General features: G+C 36.9%; 1 protein-coding gene across 3 annotated transcripts; it reads right to left on the minus strand.

Moving 5' to 3' along the window:
- Positions 1-1,503: 1,503 nt before the first annotated feature.
- Positions 1,504-7,042, minus strand: LOC126608024 (sucrose synthase-like). 3 transcript variants are annotated; one of them, XM_050275773.1, is made up of 12 exons: positions 6,866-7,042; positions 5,176-5,310; positions 4,947-5,073; positions 4,526-4,677; positions 4,184-4,376; positions 3,645-4,076; positions 3,377-3,553; positions 3,171-3,287; positions 2,907-3,073; positions 2,597-2,821; positions 1,946-2,509; positions 1,504-1,859 (listed from the first exon to the last, which is right to left on the minus strand). In XM_050275773.1, exons 2-12 carry the CDS (start codon positions 5,271-5,273, stop codon positions 1,688-1,690), a joined length of 2,424 nt encoding a protein of 807 aa, XP_050131730.1. In that variant the 5' UTR covers positions 5,274-5,310; positions 6,866-7,042; the 3' UTR covers positions 1,504-1,687. The 3 variants fall into 3 exon arrangements, with proteins under 3 accessions (XP_050131730.1, XP_050131739.1, XP_050131748.1); XM_050275782.1 differs by lacking the exon at positions 6,866-7,042 and adding an exon at positions 5,606-5,749; XM_050275791.1 differs by lacking the exon at positions 6,866-7,042 and having other exon boundaries at positions 5,176-5,550.
- Between the last annotated feature and the right edge of the window lie 12,093 nt (positions 7,043-19,135).

A 19,135-nucleotide genomic window follows, 5' to 3' on the forward strand; every position in this document is an offset into this window, starting at 1 on the left:
ACAAATTACTTGCATTAACTTACAAAATATTACAACACACAAACTCTCAATGACACAATTTAGAAGCTATGACATTCTCTCACTTCCTAAAGACAAAACTCTAGATCACTCACACTCCTCACAAGACCACTCTCACTTCTAAGTTATTTTCTTGCTTCTGTTCTTGGTTTTTCTTTTCTTTCTTAGTTGTGATTGTGAAGTGGATACTTCTACTTCACTAGGTCTATCTTCTTCTGATTGTTGGTACACACTAATTTGCCAAAGATTATGAGGCACTTCTTGCTCGACATCGTCACCATCAAGCAAATCCCCAGACTCATCTGGACTCGATGGAATTTGAGCAATTTGCTCTCCCATTTTCTCCTGCAACGTATCTTCAATCTCTCTCAAGTCAGGCAACACCTCATTTTCTGAGCACTTGTAAGAAGATTTTCAACATCCCATTCTTCTTATATGGCCATATAAGTTACGGCGTCCCAATCATCTTCACTTTTCTTCTCTAAGCTAGAAGTCGCAACATTACTCTCTGCATGCCTTTTGAACCAGCAATCCTTCACCATGTGACCCTTCTTTCCACAATTGTAGCATTTGCCCTCAAACCTTTTATTGTTTTGGGACTGACCACATTTGCTGTGATACGTTGGAGCTCCCCCTTGATGAAAACTTCCTCCTTCTTGATGACCTTTTGCCTTGTCACTATTTCTCTTAGATCATGGTGATGGACCGTCGAGCCACGTCCAGTGTGCTTGAAAATCCAACGTCGGATAACAGTACTTTCACCCGCGGCCAAGATTCTACAAGCCACTCCATGTTGGTTTCATCTTCCACCAACTCGGTGAAAGAGAATGCCATTGAGTTTCGAGTTTTGGTTCGAACGAAAACATTCGATATAGAAGAATTAGAACAACTAGCAGTAGATCACAGAGAGAGACGATCGATCGAGGATATTGGGTTGTGAAGGGAATGAGTTTATGTTAATGGAGTGAGAGGGGTTTGCTTATTCTTTTTATATCCCCTATTTCCTTTTCTGTTTTTTTTAATAAAATTTGGCCGTAAAGTTCATCTCATTCCAATATTATTATTATGAAACAAGACATTGAGGAGAATTTATTGATAAACAAAAAAAATACAATATGTCAAGATGAATATGAAGTCAAACCTTAACCATTAAAGAATTTATAAAAACTAGTCAAAATCTATTTTAGCAAAACCTATAACAAGGGCGCCGCCGGTGCTCTTATTTTTTTTGTTGGAAACTTTGTTTTCATGTCCAACTTAGTAGACATTTTGGGTAATTTTGTATGTTTTATCATTTTTGAAAAAAATGTATGATATTTATCATGTAAAGGAGAAAATCATGCAAATAATAAATTAGAGATTGCATAATGTGGTTTCTCGAACCATGACACCTCTTCATCACATGTATATTTTAAAAAAGAACAAACATCTTGTTAAAAAATATTCTACTTGAACCAATAATGGTAAGGAGGGAAAGAAAAAAAAAACATTAAAATGACTTCATTTCCATTGGGAATCGAAAATTACAAATAACAAAAGAAAAGAAACATTAAAATTCCTTTGGTAAATCAAAATATATACAAAATCCTCATGCTGAGGAAGAAAAAACTCCACAGTAAACAACCAATGCTTCCGCCCCTTTATTTACTCCATAAGGAAAACTTTCTCTTCACTCCTCCACGGCAAGAGGAACAGACGCCGCGAGCTTGCGGAACTTGAGGGCGTAAAACATCTCCAGATAGCGGCGGCACTCCAGGCGATCAAGGTTCGAAACATCTTTCCAGAAGCCATATACTCCAGTGAGTGTCAAAAGCCTCTCAGAGTAGATTTGCCATGTGTACCTAAACGAAAACAGAGCAGAAATGTAAGATAACTTGCAAGCCAAGCACAACAATTTACTGCAAAAAATGGATTCGTTCTTGCTTACTTCTCGTAAATGCGCTGCAAGCCGCCTTGAGAAATCTTGTCCCAGTGGCTAGGATCAGCCTTGCTCTTCTCAAAGAAATCAACAAGGATCTCAGCAGCCTGATCGCCATGGTATGGATCAATGTGGTAGCCCGATATTCCGTTCACAATAATCTCAGCCGGGCCACCCTTGCAAGTGGCAAATGTGGGCAGCCCACAAGTCATGGCCTCAATGACTGTCAAGCCGAAAGCTTCATACACAGCAGGCTGCACAAAGGCTCCCCTGGTGTCACAAATGTAGCGGTAGAGTTCACCATTCCTCACACGGTTCATCTGGGATGAGATCCATCTTAACTGCCCGTTCAGCTTGTAGGTGTCAATCAGCTCGTACATCTTCTTTAACTCAGCCTTCTCCTCATTGTCCTTGGACTCGTTGCGGCGATCACCAGCAACCACAAGAAGGTTAACCAACTCTCTAAGCTTGGCATTCTTACCATACCACTCGACAAGCCCAGTGATGTTCTTCACCCGGTCCAGCCTTGCCATTGTGAAGATGATTGGCTTGTTCCTGTCCTTCAACACACATCTGATCGGAAAACAACATACACGTGTTAGCACATATTCGATCACACGATGCATTGAGCAAAACATAAATGGGAAAAAAGCAACTTACAATTGTTCGATATTTTCGACTTGGCCGTAAAGGAGCTCTTCAATTTCAGGGTGGAAGTGGGTCAACCTCTTTTCTTTCTCAGAGTAAGGGAAGTAGACATCCTTGTCAGCTCCTGGTGAAACAATGTTGAACTTGGGATCGAAGACATCAATACCATGAACGACACGGTAGAGCCCAGGAAGGGTGAAGGCAGTGTGGCTCTCATACTGACCAACAGTGTCTTTGCTGCAAACATTCATACAACACAAAATTAGGATCCCAAAAGACAAGATGGTTGATACGAAAAGTCTAGGCCGAATGCATATATTACCTTCCAGCAATCTCTTGGAAGGTACTGGTGATGATGAAATCAGTGTGGTTCATGGCGATAAGATCAGCTGTAAATTGGCATGAGAAGTGATAATTCTCATCCAATTTCTTCCAGTAAAGGTCAGAATCAGGGTATTTTGACTTCTCGAGAGCATGGGCAATGGTGCACTGAAAGACAGTGAAAACCGAACAATAAACTTAGCTACTAAGATGTAAAAGGCATCGAAAGGGCATAACTAATTATAACTAAATGGAAATCACAAACCTGTGTAACACCCAATTTGTGTGCCATCAGTGAGGCCACAATATTGCCATCACTGTAGTTTCCAATGATGAGATCAGGCTTGCCCTGCATTTCCTTGGAAAGTTCCTTGATCGCATCCTAATAACACGAAAATCAGCAAGTCTGAGAACCAAATACAAGCAAAAATTGGAACATATGGAAACGATAGTATTAACAAAGAAGTTGACCTCAGCATATGTCTGTAGGTAGGGCCAGACTTCGAATCTTGAAATCCATCTACGGACAATGGTACCCTTCTCATCTCTGAAAGGAACACGAAGAATATCTGAATGCTCACACCCATAAACTTTCTCAAGACGATCACCACATGTGGTTCCAACAGCATCAGGAAGAAGCCTTGTGAGCTGTGTTTGAAACATAATCAAAGCATCAGAATATAATGAAATCACCAAATAACATAAATTCTGCAGCCACAAAATTTCAGATAAAACTCACAATGATAATGCGGGGAGTGATATCGAGTCCTTGCTGCTTAATGCGCTTAAGCATCTCAGACTCCAAAGCACGAACTTGATCCAAGATATAGACAACCTGGCCACCAGTGTCAGGGAACCCCAAGACATGGTCTTGGGCAAAATATCCGTGGGGCGAAAGGATCACAACATTGAAGACCATGGGGATCTGGCCAAGAAATTTCTCAAGAGTAAAAGGATCGGGTGCCTCAATAAGGTCCAACAGAAGTTGGATCATCTCAAGCACGCGCTCAGCGGTGTCACCCCAACCCCTCTCCAAACCGATGGCTTGCAACTTGGGCTCGAACTCCTTGTATGGAGTTCCGGGGACAATTGAAGAGAGGAAATCCTCTGCCTTCCTCAGAACACGTTCCAGCTCATTCACATTCTTAATTCTGTTATTCAGCATCATGTTCTGCACGAAGAAGCCGATCAAATTAAATCCAGAGATCAGCAAAAGAGTATTAATTTCATTTGAATTCAAACAAAGATGGTAAAGTTGCAAATGTAAGAAAATCATACCCTGCCCTCATAGCAGTGAACTCGGAGAAACTCGAGCAAAGGGTGCAGGCTCTCCTTGTCATGGAAGAGCTTAGCAGAAAGGTGACGATTGAGGAACTCAACGCCTTTTCCAATGGACTTGGAAAGAGTTGGGCGGGGGAAAGATGCATGGAACGGCTGAAAGTCCAACTCAAGCACGAAGTTGCCATTGGAACTGCAGTTGAAACCAGCAAAAATTATTAACAACGCAAAGAAAGTAATAAATGCGATATTCTAAACTACTCAAAATCTATGAAATTAACAAAAAATTAAGAACCGAATCGAAACTTTAAAACTCAAACTATAAAAAGACAAAAAATCTACCTCCCATCAACAAGTTCCTCCTTGAATTGCAAGTACTCAGCCACACGCAACTCCTCGAGAACGAGAGCATGGACATTCACACGAATGTACTCCCAAACACCAGGCCTTGGGCGCACAGCAAAAGCCACCCATGGGGGCAGCACAACAGCCTCCTACATTAGACAAAAACATCCACACAAACAATTCAAAAACTCCTGAAAAAAACATAAAAACAAATAAAAAAAAAAGGTCGTACCCAGTACAAGGCTCCCGCATTACGCAGGGTCTGGGAAGGTGAATGTCGGCTAGCCTTACCCCATTTATGGAGAGCCTGCTCCCAAGTCTCGAACCCGAGACCTACCGCTCATGGGCCAAGGCGCTTGCCATCGCAGCAAGTGTGAACAAATGACTACAAAATATAAGTACGATCGAAAATGTTTACCTGGGTGTGCTTCAAAACTTCACCAAAAGCCCCGTCCAACAGCTTCTGCCTGTTATTTTCAGGAATCGCTTCGAACTCGGCATGAAGCTGATGGGGTTGCAGAAACCCTTTCCCCTTGCTCTCAATCCTAAAACCCCAAAAACCCTTTTAGTGATCAAACCAAAAAACAACCTTTTTGCCTGTTTTGGAACATTTGACAGAAACCCATTTGTGATCATTAACATAGTACCTTGAAAGAAGGGCCAGAATCTCATTGCGGTGAGTAGAGAGGGTTTTGTCCAGCCTCTCTCGTAAGCTCTGGACGCGGGTCAGCGCACGTTCCGCCATTACAGCAGCAGCTTGGAAAATCAGACACCCTTAACAGCTGCAAGAAAAGTAAAAAAAGTTATGCAGAAAAAGTCAACAATTCAAACCTTAAATAAGACTAAACCAACAAATCAAACGGGTGAAGATGAACAGGTTTTTTTATATTCAACAAAAATAAAAACAGACATCTACACAAAAACAGAGCAAAAACCCATCAAATAAAGTATGAACCCAAAACGCAGAAGCTATTGATCACATGGTCGCGTAATAAAAATCCGGAAAAGAAAAAAAAAAGATCATCCCAAGAACAAGAAAAATAGAAAAAGTAAAAAGTGGGAAAAAGAAAAGGAGACCTAGGGAGGAAGGAAAAGAGTTGAGAACAGTGAAGTGAAATGGTTTGATGAACAAAGATAGTGGGAGAGCGAAATAAAATGGTAAGAAAAAGACTTGGGCAAGATTCCATTTCACTTTTAATAACCATTTTGTCTCAGGAATGGACAAAATACCTGTAAGTTTGAATAACCGTAGTTACCAATGTATTTAAAGGTTACGATTATGATTATGAGTAATTGTTTAGATGAACAAATGGTTACTCGCGGTTATAATGGGTATCGGTTATGAGTATTATTCACGGTTATAATGGGTATCTATCGATTATGAGTATTATCTATGGTTATAACGAGTATCTATTTACCTATTTAATTTAATATATGTAAACTGAGTTTCTTGTTTAATGAATTTTGTATAGTTGCTGCTGGCATTAAGCAGATTCTTTATGGATATGCTTTTGTGCTGCTGCTGTACTCAAAATCCACAAATTTCATTTGACAGATCTGTCCTTCTGTTGATTTTTAAGTGTCGGTAGGAAGCAAAAGTTACTTACACATAAAAAACGCTTATTTCAAACAAATATCGTACTGCTAGGTGTTGGACTTGCACACCATGGCAAAGAAGTTCAGCCCTTGAATTGAATTCGAGAGGGCAATTTGAAGCAATATAAAGACATCTTGCAATTAAAATTTAATATATGTGTTTAATTGTTAGAAAATAAAAATTATGACAAATTTTTTTTTTGTAATTTCCAAGTTGTTAAAAAAAATATGTAGAGGAATAAAAAAATGGATAAATGGGTAAAAAACGATAAACGGGTTCAAAAACGAGTAAACAGATAAACGGTTATGATTAAATGGGTAAACGATTATAGTTAAATCGGTACACGGTTATGAGTATGGTTAACCGTTTATAAATTATTATAGGTATGAGTATAACCGTTTATGCAATTAACGGTTATGCGGGTACGAACATAAACAGTTATGGATAAATAACCGTGGTTACTCATCCACCATAACCATTGTCCATCTCAATTTCTTACCAAAAGTAAACAAAAATAGTAGTAATTTTTATTGCAGGTGTAGGCATTGTAAATGTAGAAAAAAAAATGAGAGCATTAAATGCATGGAAATTAAGCTGGAAACATTCAATTGAAACACAGGAATCAAACGCTGTGGTTACAAGCAATTTACTCATATGCGCTTGAAACTCTTGGATATATATAGGATCAATCAAACAACATGTATAAACTTTTTCTAATGGTAAAGACTAGCTATCATTACCTTAAAATCCGACGAAGAATTACTGCCAACAAATGTTCTTGACCAAAAGAGTAACGAATCAACGAATAAATCGAAGTGGTGATGAACGAAGTATTCAATATACAGAACGAAGGATTCAATATACAGAACACAGAGATGATAGAAATGAAGAGAGGATGAATAAGAATGGGATGGAGGAGAAGGATGGTAGAACAGCCTTTTTATACATGTCTTTTGCCTCCTTCCTTGGTGTTTTGGTGGTGACTGCTGCGGAATGCTGTTGCTAATTGACTTGACTATTAATTTAATTTAATCTCTTTTTAAATTTCAAAATAAAACAATTGGTTCCTGCGGCTTTCATTTCCTACGGTTTCGTTGTTGATTTTGCAAAACCGCTTTACTTTTCTTCTAGAATATGAGTCTATGACCCCAATTGTTTCTTTTATACCCATTTTCCATGTCCACTTTCTTCTTCAACGGCCCTTTTTCTGTTCATTAATTATTTGTTTATTTCTGTAGTTTATAGTTTGTAGGACCTTTTGCCATCACATACTATTGTCCAAGTTCTTTTTGTACGGAAAGTCTGCATTACTATTCACTACTATTCATTTTAACGAAAAATCATTTTTTTATACTAAAAAGTTAAACTTGATATTATTCACTTTACCCTTTATTTTGTTCTTATCGTTAAAACTCAAAGTATTCAAGTCATTTTCATTAGTTTTCCTTAATATTTATATACGTCGATCATGTATGCTTGAGAGATTATATATACTAGAGAGATCAACTAATTTTGATTATATTTATAAATTATATGACATGGATGTTAACGGTTTGATTGTTATTTAATTATTGATTAACGTAGTTATTTTTTATTGGTGATAAATCACATAATTTATAAATTTAATTTGCCTAACATTATTCTAATTTTAATTAATCAAACGTAACCATTTTTTGTAATCTTTATTATTAACATGTGCGTACATGCTCTTATCCCTTTTTTTTCAAATAAACCATAGGTTTTATAGTCATTAAGGGAGATGAGGTGGGCTTCACCTCATAATATGCTAGTGATTCAAATTCATCTCTGGCAAAAATCGAATCTAAAAACTCTCATTTATTAACGAAGAAAAGTATCACTAGAAAAATATCACTTTTAAACTTTTAATTAAGGGCAGCAGGTTCTAATTCTGCTGCTGTTCATCAGTTCATTGATACATTATGTGCCACTTTTGCTAGTCGGAAGTTGGGGGATCTTAATTATTTTCTTGGCATGGAGGTCATCCGCAATGGCAGCCACTTGTCTGTCTCTCAATTTCGTTATGCTTCTGATTTGTTAAAAAAATTTAAGATGGATCTTTGCAAGCCAAGTCCCACTCCATTCCTCTCCTCCACACGCTTATCTGCACATGATGGTGATCCACTTTCTAACCCAGAGACATATCGTAGTATGGTTGGTGGGCTCCAATATCTTACTCTCTCACGCCCCGACATTACCTATGCTATCAATCAAGTTTGTCAACACATGCACAATCCGAAAACCACTCATTTTCAAGCAGTCAAGTGCATTTATCGCTATATCAAGGGCATCGTTGCGCATGGTCTCCTCTTCCGTTCCTCAACGGACTTCTCTCTTCGTGGATTTTCCGATGCTAATTAGGCTTGTTTTGTTGATGATCGTCGATCCACTAGTGGTGCGTGCATTTTCCTTGGCCCGAACCTTCTGACTTGGACTGCTAAAAAGCAATCCACGGTGTCTCGCTCAAGCTTTGAAGCTGAATATCGCACTCTTGCCACCACAGCAGCAGAACTACGGTGGTTTTGCTATTTGTTCCGTGACATTGGTCTTCCTCTTTACACTCCACCATGCATTTACGTCGATAATGTCTCCGCTCTTCAAATGGCTGCAAATCCAGTCTTCCATGGTCGCACACGGCACATAGAAATTGACTACCATTTTGTTTGTGAGTTACTTGCTCAGAGGGTCCTTACCACTCGGCATATTCCTTCACAACATCAAATTGCCAATGTCTTCACCAAAGGACTATCTCGTGAATGATTCTCCTTCCTTATTTCCAAGCTCAATCTCCACTTTGTTCAGTTTCGCTTGATGGGGGATAAAGAGATTACTACAGGTCTACCAAATCAAGCAGAGTGGTTGTTCTTATCCCATTGGTTAGCCTGGCTTTTTATGAATCCTGTTTTCTTCGACTCAACACTAAACGAGGGTATTAAGTATTAATTGACCTTACAAAATGAAGCTAAACGGATGTAACTGTTAAGGTGCGTTTGTTGCACCGGACTGTCTTGGACTAGACTAGCTGCAGGGACTAAGCTGGAATGGCTTAGACTAGACTAAACTGAACTAGTTTAGTGAAGCATTTGGTGCAATGTTGGACTAAAAATGATGATAATGAAATAGCTATCAATGTTCGAAAGAAATTGGGGCTTTTGAGCTCTCAACTATGTGAAAGAAACTCAACTAATTTTCAGACATTGCAACCACAGTTGGAATCAAACATGCATCCATAACCCACAATCTATGGCAAATAAAATTACGATTCTTCATCAGTTTTCTCGGCAACCAAACAGCTTGTAAAATATCCATTGAAGAACAGCACAGTCAACATTTCCAAATATTTATCTTCCATGTAAGAACAACATAAATTCGAAGAAAAAATGTAAAACAAAAAAATGACCAAAACAAAAAAAAAATCTATATCACCAATTATTCAAATCCAGAAAACCCAATTGAACCCAATTAAAAATAGACCCAAACAATCCAATTTTCCAGCAAATCTTTTAAACTAGACAAATTGTTAAAATCCCAGATGACAAGTTCACTGCTTGGATCCTAAAGATCAAAAGAGAGAGTAGTGCTTGGAAAACCCCAAATTGATCCAATTTCTCCAGTAGATCTTTGCAATCTGTTTTTGCCTTAAAACCTCTGTCTTCGAACCCAGCCATTGAACCTCAGTTTTCAAACCTAGCCTTCGGTCGTCAACCCCAGCTCTCAGCCGATCATAATATCAAGTAAACTTTCTCTTTTCTAATTGATCCACCGGATCGAGCCAAACCCATCGGTGGTGGTAAATAGATTTTGGGATTCAGGTGGTGGGTTGAGCTGGTAGTGCACAAAGATTTAGCAAGGGAAGATCCATGTGGGGAGAGAGTGGGAGGATTTGACGGTGAGGTCGTCCAACAAGAAGAGAACGCGATGCGAGTAAACAAAGTAGACGAAGCAAAGAGCGATCTTAGCAGTCTGCTTCATTTTGGGGGGACTATCTAAGACCCTCTAATGAGGTCGATAGTCGGGACAAGTCCCACTAAAGTTAGTCCTTGTGATTAACAAACACAACACTACACTAACTTTTAGTTTAGTCTCTAATGAATAACAAATCACTTTATTTATAATAAACTAACCTAACTCTAATGATAACAGGCTAGGCCCAAACTAAACTTATAAGAAAACTCAAACAATATAATACCTAAAATACTAATATATTCCAACATTCCCCATCAAACTCATTGCGATATACGACATGAGTTTGCAAACAAGCAGATGCGGACTGGCTTTGTTAGTGGCTCCGTTAGGCAGACTGGCTTTGTTAGGCGGACTGTCAGACATGCAAACTTAACTTAACTTGACTTAATTCTTGACTTGACTTCACTTGACTGGCAAACTGGCAAACTCGTTCATGATTCTTGATTCTTGATTCTTGTTGGCAAACTGATTCTAGTTTAAACTGCCTAGTGTTGAGAGTATGGAAAGAACTCATCACTAAACAGACGAGATTTTCATATCTCAATTATACCAACAAACGAACAACGCCAACAAATTCTGACAACTATCACTTGAGTGATCAACACTCCAAGCACTCGAGGGACTGTTGCGGTCAGCAACAACATGCCCCAAACACAAACCAAATATCAAACGTGGGCCCAAAGAAAAAAAAAAACCATCAATTTCTTCTCCTACCCGTGTGGGCCTAAAACACAATAATTTTTTTTTTCTCTCTTTCAATTTTTTTCTTCCTTCCTTCTCTCTGCCTTTCTTCAATTTGGGCAAAATCGATTGCAGCGAACTAAAAAACTTCTAGTGCAAAGTCAACCCACAGAAGGGGACTTCAGGGTTGTGACAGATCCGACTGGTAGGAGTCAGTGCGGGTACCGTGAACGGGTGTGTGCAGGTGTGCAGAGGGTGCAGATGCAGTGCAGGAAACGGTGAGATGATGCAGCTTGTGTTGGATTGCAGGTGGTGGGACGGCGCAAGACAGGCAGACGGGGAGGGAAGATCTAGAGGAGGAGGAGAAGGTTTAGGGCTCGGTTGCGGGCAGATGGTGGTGGTGGGGTCGGGTCTGGTGCGAGAAGGGCCTCGACAAAAGTTGCAGAGATGCGAGGATAGAGAGCAAGGCAGTCGGAAACAATTTTTTTTATTTTTTTTAGCTTTTTGACAGACCATTTTTTTCCTTGATTGCTATTTTTTTTAGCTTTTTGACAGACCATTTTTTTCCTTGTGAACAATCAATAGCAACTAACAAATCCCAAAAGATCAAACATGCTCAGATACCAAGTTGAATATCAGAATGCGCAATGAATGAGATTAACAAAATAATAGGAATATTATTAAACTAACGAGAATGCCGGAACGGCTATAAAACCCTAAGTGACTACATTGTGACTAGCTTATTTTTTAATGAATAACAAAACACTCTATTTATAATAAACTAACTCTAATCCTAATGCTAACAGGGCTAGGTCCAAACTAAACTTATAAGAAAACCCAAACAATATAATACCTAAAATACTAATATATTCCAACAACTTTTAGTTTAGTCTAGTCTAATCTAGTGAAGGCTAGTGAAGCCAAACAAACATACCCTTAATGGCTACAACGAGTTTAACTTTGATAATTCAACATAAACTAACTAGTTTGATTTTTTAAACAATCTTCATCGTCCAATTTCACTATACTTTTTTGAACTACTTAGTTGTCCCAAACTATTAAAAATTGAGCTACAACATGTAGCTTTCATTGAGCTTCATTTTTATTGTAGTATTTTTAATTGTGTCGAATTTGGTTTCCATAGTTAGTTGTTCTACTCAGAAAAGTATTTTTTTTCTTTTGTCGGAAAATAAAACTAGAGAAATAGTTTCATAGATATGCATCAAGCTCCTTTTGCCAAGGGATCTGGAAGCTCGTCACTTTTACAAGCTTGGCAAGATAAAACACCATTTAAAAAAAAAAATTAACGAAAAACTCTAAATACTATTTATTTTAACGGAAATTCACATTTTTACACTAAAAAATCAATCCTGGTACTATTTAATTTACCCTTTATTTTATCTTTATTGTTAAAACTCAAAAATTTTAAACCATTTTTATTAGTTTTCCTTTAAAATAAAGGTTCATTGCACATATATATATAGGCTTCATAAACCTCCCTGTTAGCAACAGTTCCACCAAATAGAAAGTAAAAACGAAGAACACCTTGCCATCAACTAGTCTATAGCAACCGATACAGCATCATACTTAATTCTTCGGACCAATGACCTTGAGGGCACACTTCTGCTCCTCTCCCATGGTAGACATGACAGTCACCACAAAATCCTTTCCATCCTTAAACCCGTCCTTGATCTGTGTAAGCAGACTGTCATCAGTGGGAAGCCTCATATCCCGAAATCTTGACGAAGGCAATCTTTTGTCCTCTTAGGCATGGCGTTTTTGCCAAAAGTCGAACAAAAAGCCTAGCGTTGGCAATGATATCGGTATTATATGCGGTTGTTGTCGTCGTGGACGTGGTCAGGGTCATGGTGATGGAACGTCGAGCCACATCCAGTGTGCTTGAAAATCCAATGTGGGATAATAGTACTTTCACCCTTGGCCAAGATTAGGGATGGGCAACGGTTATGGCGGACGGATAACCGCGGTTATTTACCCATAACCATTAAAGCTTTTACCCATATAACCATTTACCCGTTGGGTATTTACATAAACGGGTATACCCATATCTATAACCGTTTATAAACGGTTAACTATACTCATAATCATAACCGCATACCCATTTATGTTGGTTATTTATTTTATTTTCTTAAAGATTCAAAACTTTATTTATTATTATTTTAAATAAAAATATGAAGAGTCATATTCATTAGAGAAGTCATGTCTTTTATTAAGGGGTATGTAGAGTTTTATAAATAACGAACTCCTCAAACATAACAAAGACGTTAACATAGAATCAAATGTCTTCCTTCTCTCCCTACTACACTACTCCTATATAATCTTTATTATCTTCCTACTCATCTTGATCATCAATGGGCAATTGATCATTACTTGGCATCCCATCTACCGTAATTGTGCTTATGGATTAGACACTCCGTGAGATTCAAGGGTTATATCTTGGAGTTGTAGATAGCCGTTATAATCGGCATGTAGGGAGGCGTCTACGACTTTAGGACAGTGACAACACGCCTCCCTTGATATCACAGGCCAGATCATTGTTTACTTTTGTTTTTTTTACTGTTTTATTTATTGATATATGTGTTTGATGCATTTAGGTATTATCAAATTGATTGAATTTACATGTGTATTATGATCATAATCATTTATATTATCCTACAACTAAAGCCGTATAAGTGTGATAATATAATTGCAAATTTTTATAATCTGTTTTCACAATGCTTTGAAAGTCCAATAATCGTAGTTTTCGTGCCGTTGAATTTTCTGGGAAAGGTCAACCATACCCTTCGTTGATTGCATCTTTGATTCTCTGCAATATATTCCTTTTACTTATGCTGTTAATAATTTGCCTATCTGCGTTTTTTTTATTTTTTTATTATTTGGGTCGTGTAGCTGAAAGCCTAGAAAGGCTAACCTTTCCCTTCTTTTCATGATTGTGCCCTTCTTTCATTATTTTTTACTTTATGCATTTTTATTTTATTCAATACCAAAACACTTTTGGATACGGTTTCTAAAGGACACGGCTCATCAATTTAAAATACCAGTTTATAACCCACAAAACCAGTGTGATCTGAAACGTTTTATTCAATTCGTGAACCGTGTGTCCATGCCCATCTTTATCCATCCGGATATTTTGACCCGTCCAAACCATTTATTTACGCATAGACCAACCAGACCTTTCATTATTAATTGATCTATGGTTATTATACAGTAGTATAGTTTATCCTATATTTGTTAAAACTTTTGAGTGACAAACTTGTTTTAATTTCTACAGTGTTGTAGCAATCTTATTTCTCTCTCACTTAGCATTGTGGTTTAAACAATTGAGATTAGGGGTTTGCTCTAGAATTATCTGGAAAAAGAAAAAAATATTTCTGAATTCATCAGTTTTCTTGCCAGGTATATATTCATACAGGTATCAAATGCCAACAAGAATTATGTAGTCTTGCATATCCTTCCTAGTACTATAAAATCCATATATTATTTGCTAAATTTCGTTGTGAATTGATTGAGTTATGATCATGTTAAACAATGACTTAGAATCTGAACATTTTGGACGAAAACATGTTAATTTGGGTTAATTTGGGTTTCAGATTCTATGTCGTCAAAAGGGAAAAGTTATGCTCTATGCAGTTTTATATATATGCATATTGGTTATAATTTACAAATGTATAAAAAGGGTAAATGAAGTTTGACCTAGAAACTGAATTTTGTTTTCATTTAGCAATTGAAATATTGTTTCATGAATCATGTATATGCATAATTACTTTATGCATGTTGTCTTGACATTGTTGAGGCAAATGGAACAAATTTCATTGTTAAGTAGTTGTTAAAATTTCAAATGAGATTGTCAGTATATGAGTTGTTATGCGTTTTGTGATTTAACTTATAATCGTAGATTATTGGCTTTGTGTTTGCATAAGAATTTCTTACTGGAAAACTAATGACTTGTTTGATTATTTAAGATCTGGGTGTATCGATAATTCTCTTTGAAAGCGAAGCGGGATTATTCAATTCGATATTCTCTCTCAATCAAGAAATGGTTCCATTCCTAGACTATCACATTACATTACTTGCATTTGCATATTATTTATTTCATAGATTACACATGTGAAATTATTGAGATTTTTAGCATGAGACAAAATGGCGAACATGTTAAACTTCTATGCAGGTACGTGTAGTTACTTTACGGTTGATGTTCATATTTATATATGTGGCTGTGAGATTTATCATGAGATTGAATCTGTTGTCAATTATAAAATAGTTATGTGAATGTACTATTCTATACTTAATGTTGAAGCATACTATGGAAATATAGATTACTCTTTGATGCTCTCTTGGTTATTGAACAATATTTCCTAATTCTTTACATGCTCACCAGAACAAACAAATAATGTTGAATTTTTCTTCAGTGTGCTATAATTACTCTTACTTTTGATATCTTATATATAATGAAATTGATTTGAGATTTTCATGAAATTAATTTTCTGATAAGTGCCATAATGTGGGGGTATGTTTCATTGCTCATACCCATGTTTATTCTAGTGAAGTAATGAATGATTAATTATGCACCTTAGACAACTTCTATGTGAAATTATGACTAAAATATTTTTTAGCTTGCAGTTAGTTATAACGTGCAGGTTTAAGAGCGTTGACGAGCAAATATATGATCAGAAAACTTATATATGCCTTGTGAAGGCAATCATAATTAATAAAATGACTTGTTAGTCATTTATCTGTATGCCTCGTGGAGGCTAAATGCAAAATTGTCGAGGGGGATGTGCTTAAGCCCGTAAAGGAGTCACCTAAGGAAGAAACCCAACTTCTGTGATTGGAGATCCCATGAAGGAAGTTCAATGTGGTAGAAACAATCCATATTGCGTGACTCATTGTAGCTCTCATATTATAATGAAGATATCCATGAGATATTCTTCCACTCATCCCTAGGACTTTAGTGCTATTTTATGTGGCGTTAGGAATGGTATTAACCCTGAATGAGTTTCGAGGCAGGCAATCTCCCGCAGGGTACATGTCACATGTACTCTTGGAGAACTCACCTAAGTGAGAGTAGTCGTGAGGCCGCGACTATGAGGATTGGGTTGTTCTCTAATAACTCTCATGAGAATCAAGATTAAGAGCATGACCATAAATAGCGCTAACCCGCGCCAAGTTCTTTTATCGATACCATGTGTGTTACATTTAGTATTTTGGTCAATAGGAGTCTAGTTCAAGACATAGTTCACTATGATTCCTTCAGATGAAAGTTGTTAACACTATGTGTATGTTCAAATCCAAAAGACACCTACACCTATTGCATGGTATACAAGTTGCCCAAATTTCTTCCATTCATATCTATATATTTAGTTCTTCTACATTTCTATGGAGTTTTGAATCTTGTGGGGGATTGTTGGTTATTTATTTTATTTTCTTAAAGATTCAAAACTTTATTTATTATTATTTTAAATAAAAATATGAAGAATCATATTCATTAGAGAAGTCATGTCTTTTATTAGGGATATGTAGAGTTTTATAAATAGCGAACTCTTTAAACATAACAAAGACGTTAACATAGAATCAAATGTCTTCCTTCTCTCCCTACTACAGTACTCATATATAATCCTTATTATCTTCCTACTTATCTTGATCATCAATGGGCAATTGATCACTACTTGGCATCCCGTCTACCGTAATCGTGCTTATGGACTAGACACTCTGTGAGATTCAAAGGTTGTATCTTAAAGTTGTAGATAGTCGTTATAACTGGCACGCCTCAGGACAGTGACAACACGCCTCTCTTGATATCACAGGCCAGATCATTGTTTACTTTTTTTTTTTTTACTATTTTATTTATTGATATATGTGTTTGATGCATTTGGGTATTATCAAATTGATTGAATTTACATGTGTATTATGATCATAATCATTTATATTATCCTACAATTTACCCATAACCGCATACCCATTTAACCATAACCGCGTACCCGTTTACTCATTTTAACCCGTTTACTCTCTTTTTTCACCCCTCTACCTTTTTTTTTTTAACAACTTGAAAATTAAAAAGAAATTTGTCATAATTTTCTTTTTCTAACAATTAAATACCGTTATAAATACATTTAACATGAATTTTTGTATTAACAGCAATATTATTTATGAAGATATGTGATGTCTCCCAATTATTTGACGATCAATCTATTACAAGAATTATGCATGGTTGTAGGTTAATTAATATTCTTGTATACATACATACATACATACATACATACATACATACATACATATATGCGTGTGTGTGTGTGTAAGTATGCATCAGTCTGCTAATAAGCTAATTTGATAAATATTTAGATTTTTATTTAGAAACATATGTTCATCGATCCAAGCCATTTAATTGATTTCTAATTTTTGGGTCAAATACTTATTGAAAACTGGAGGCCAATTAAAAAAAAAAAAAAAAAATATATATATATATATATATATATATGTACGCATCAACCGACAATAACATGTTTCTAAAAGCTCAAGGTAATCATTTGGTCAAAGCTCCAAAAGACTCCAAAACAAAACTGTCGAATACTCCAATGCTTTAGCACATTCAATCATATATATTAAACATTGGCCCGCTATCAATTATATTTTTCTCTCAAGTGAGGCATATATATATTATGGCCCTTTATAACCAAATATGTTTTGGGATACTAAACTTAGCTAGAAACTAATTTTTTTTTTTTTTAGTTTTACATATATTAAAATAAATGGTTAAATGGGTACCCGTTTATAACCGCGGGTAATACCCATAACCGCACATTTAAATTTCACAGGTAAATGGTTATATCCATAACCGTTTATTTATCTAAATGATTACCCATAACTGTAACCGTTAAATTTAAATAGGCGGATAACCACGGTTACCCATAACCAATGGGTATTTGCCCATCCCTAGCCAAGATTCTACGAGCCACTCCATGTTGGTTTCGTCTTCCAACAACTAGGTGAAAGAGAATGCCATCGAGTTTTGAGTTTTGGTTTGAACGAAAACACTCAATTTAGAAGAATTAGAACAAATGAAAACTAATTAAAATGACTTGAAAAATTTTAGTTTTAATAAAAAACCATACTATAAGTTTTATTTAATGATTAGTATGAGGCCCATATTAAAGTAGTCCAACTAAAAATGGCCAAACTCTAATAAATTATGATTTGTCGATTTTATCCCTAACTTTTTTAGGTTGAGTTCGAGATTTTCATCGTTAATGAAGTTCATCGTTGTTTTGCAGACCTTCTTCTTTTTCTTTGAAACAAAAATATAGATCATCATGCTATTTAATTTATATTTTGTATTATTTCATTGAAATGTGATCGTTGTTATTATTCATAGTGTATTTGAGGTACTGTTTTTCAATTTTTCATCGTCAGTGAAGAAGGCTTTGGTGTATTTAACACAATACGTTGAAATGAAGGAAAACTTATTTATTGATATCCCCGATAAGCTACAAATATGTACATATACATGAGTCAAAATAAACAAACAAGATGGAGCCTTCACAAATGTTGCTTAGGAGAAGTCTCAGCAGTCGGTAGAGCCCCAGAAAGAGAAGGCATCGGAGGGGGATCATTCGGAGCCTCAGTACTGGACAGAACCCTAGAAGGAGGAGGCATCAGAGGTTGATCATTTGGAGCTTCATTACGCGGTACAGCCCCAGAAGACGAAGGCAATAAATGCCTCTGGAACAAACCCACAAATCTCTGATGATCAAGTAAAACCTGACCATCAGTTTCCTTCATCTGGTCAAGCTTCCTCTTCATGTTTGTAGCATAGTCATGTGCGAGCCGGTGCAACTGTTTATTCTCATGCTTGAGCCCTCTAATCTCCTATTTGAGACTCATCACTTCGGCCGCCAATGATTCAACTTGGCGGGTTCGAGCAAATAGGCGTTGGGCCATATTAGACACAGAACCTGCACACTGAACACTGAGAGCCAATGAATCATTAACAGCTAACTCATCAGACCGTTTGGAAAGTAGTCTGTTATCTTTGGGAGTGAGAAGGTTCCTGGCCACCACCGCAGCGGTCATATCATTCTTCATCACGGAATCCCCAACGGTAAGAGGACCAGTAGGGGAAACGAAGGATGGGCGCCATATGTTGTTTGGAGAAGGCAGGGCTGCCTCTTCAACAAGGTTCAAGTCAAAACGACGGTTGGAGGGGCCAGACATTTTCAAAGGTGTTGAAGAGAGAAGAGGTCGGACAAATCAAGATCTTAGAAGTGCAAGAATGGAGCTTCTACTGGTGGAGATTCAAGTGTGCTTTGGAACTTAATGCCAACCACTATAAA

This window comes from Malus sylvestris, chromosome 2, assembly GCF_916048215.2.
Source record: "Malus sylvestris chromosome 2, drMalSylv7.2, whole genome shotgun sequence".
NCBI lineage: Eukaryota > Viridiplantae > Streptophyta > Magnoliopsida > Rosales > Rosaceae > Malus > Malus sylvestris.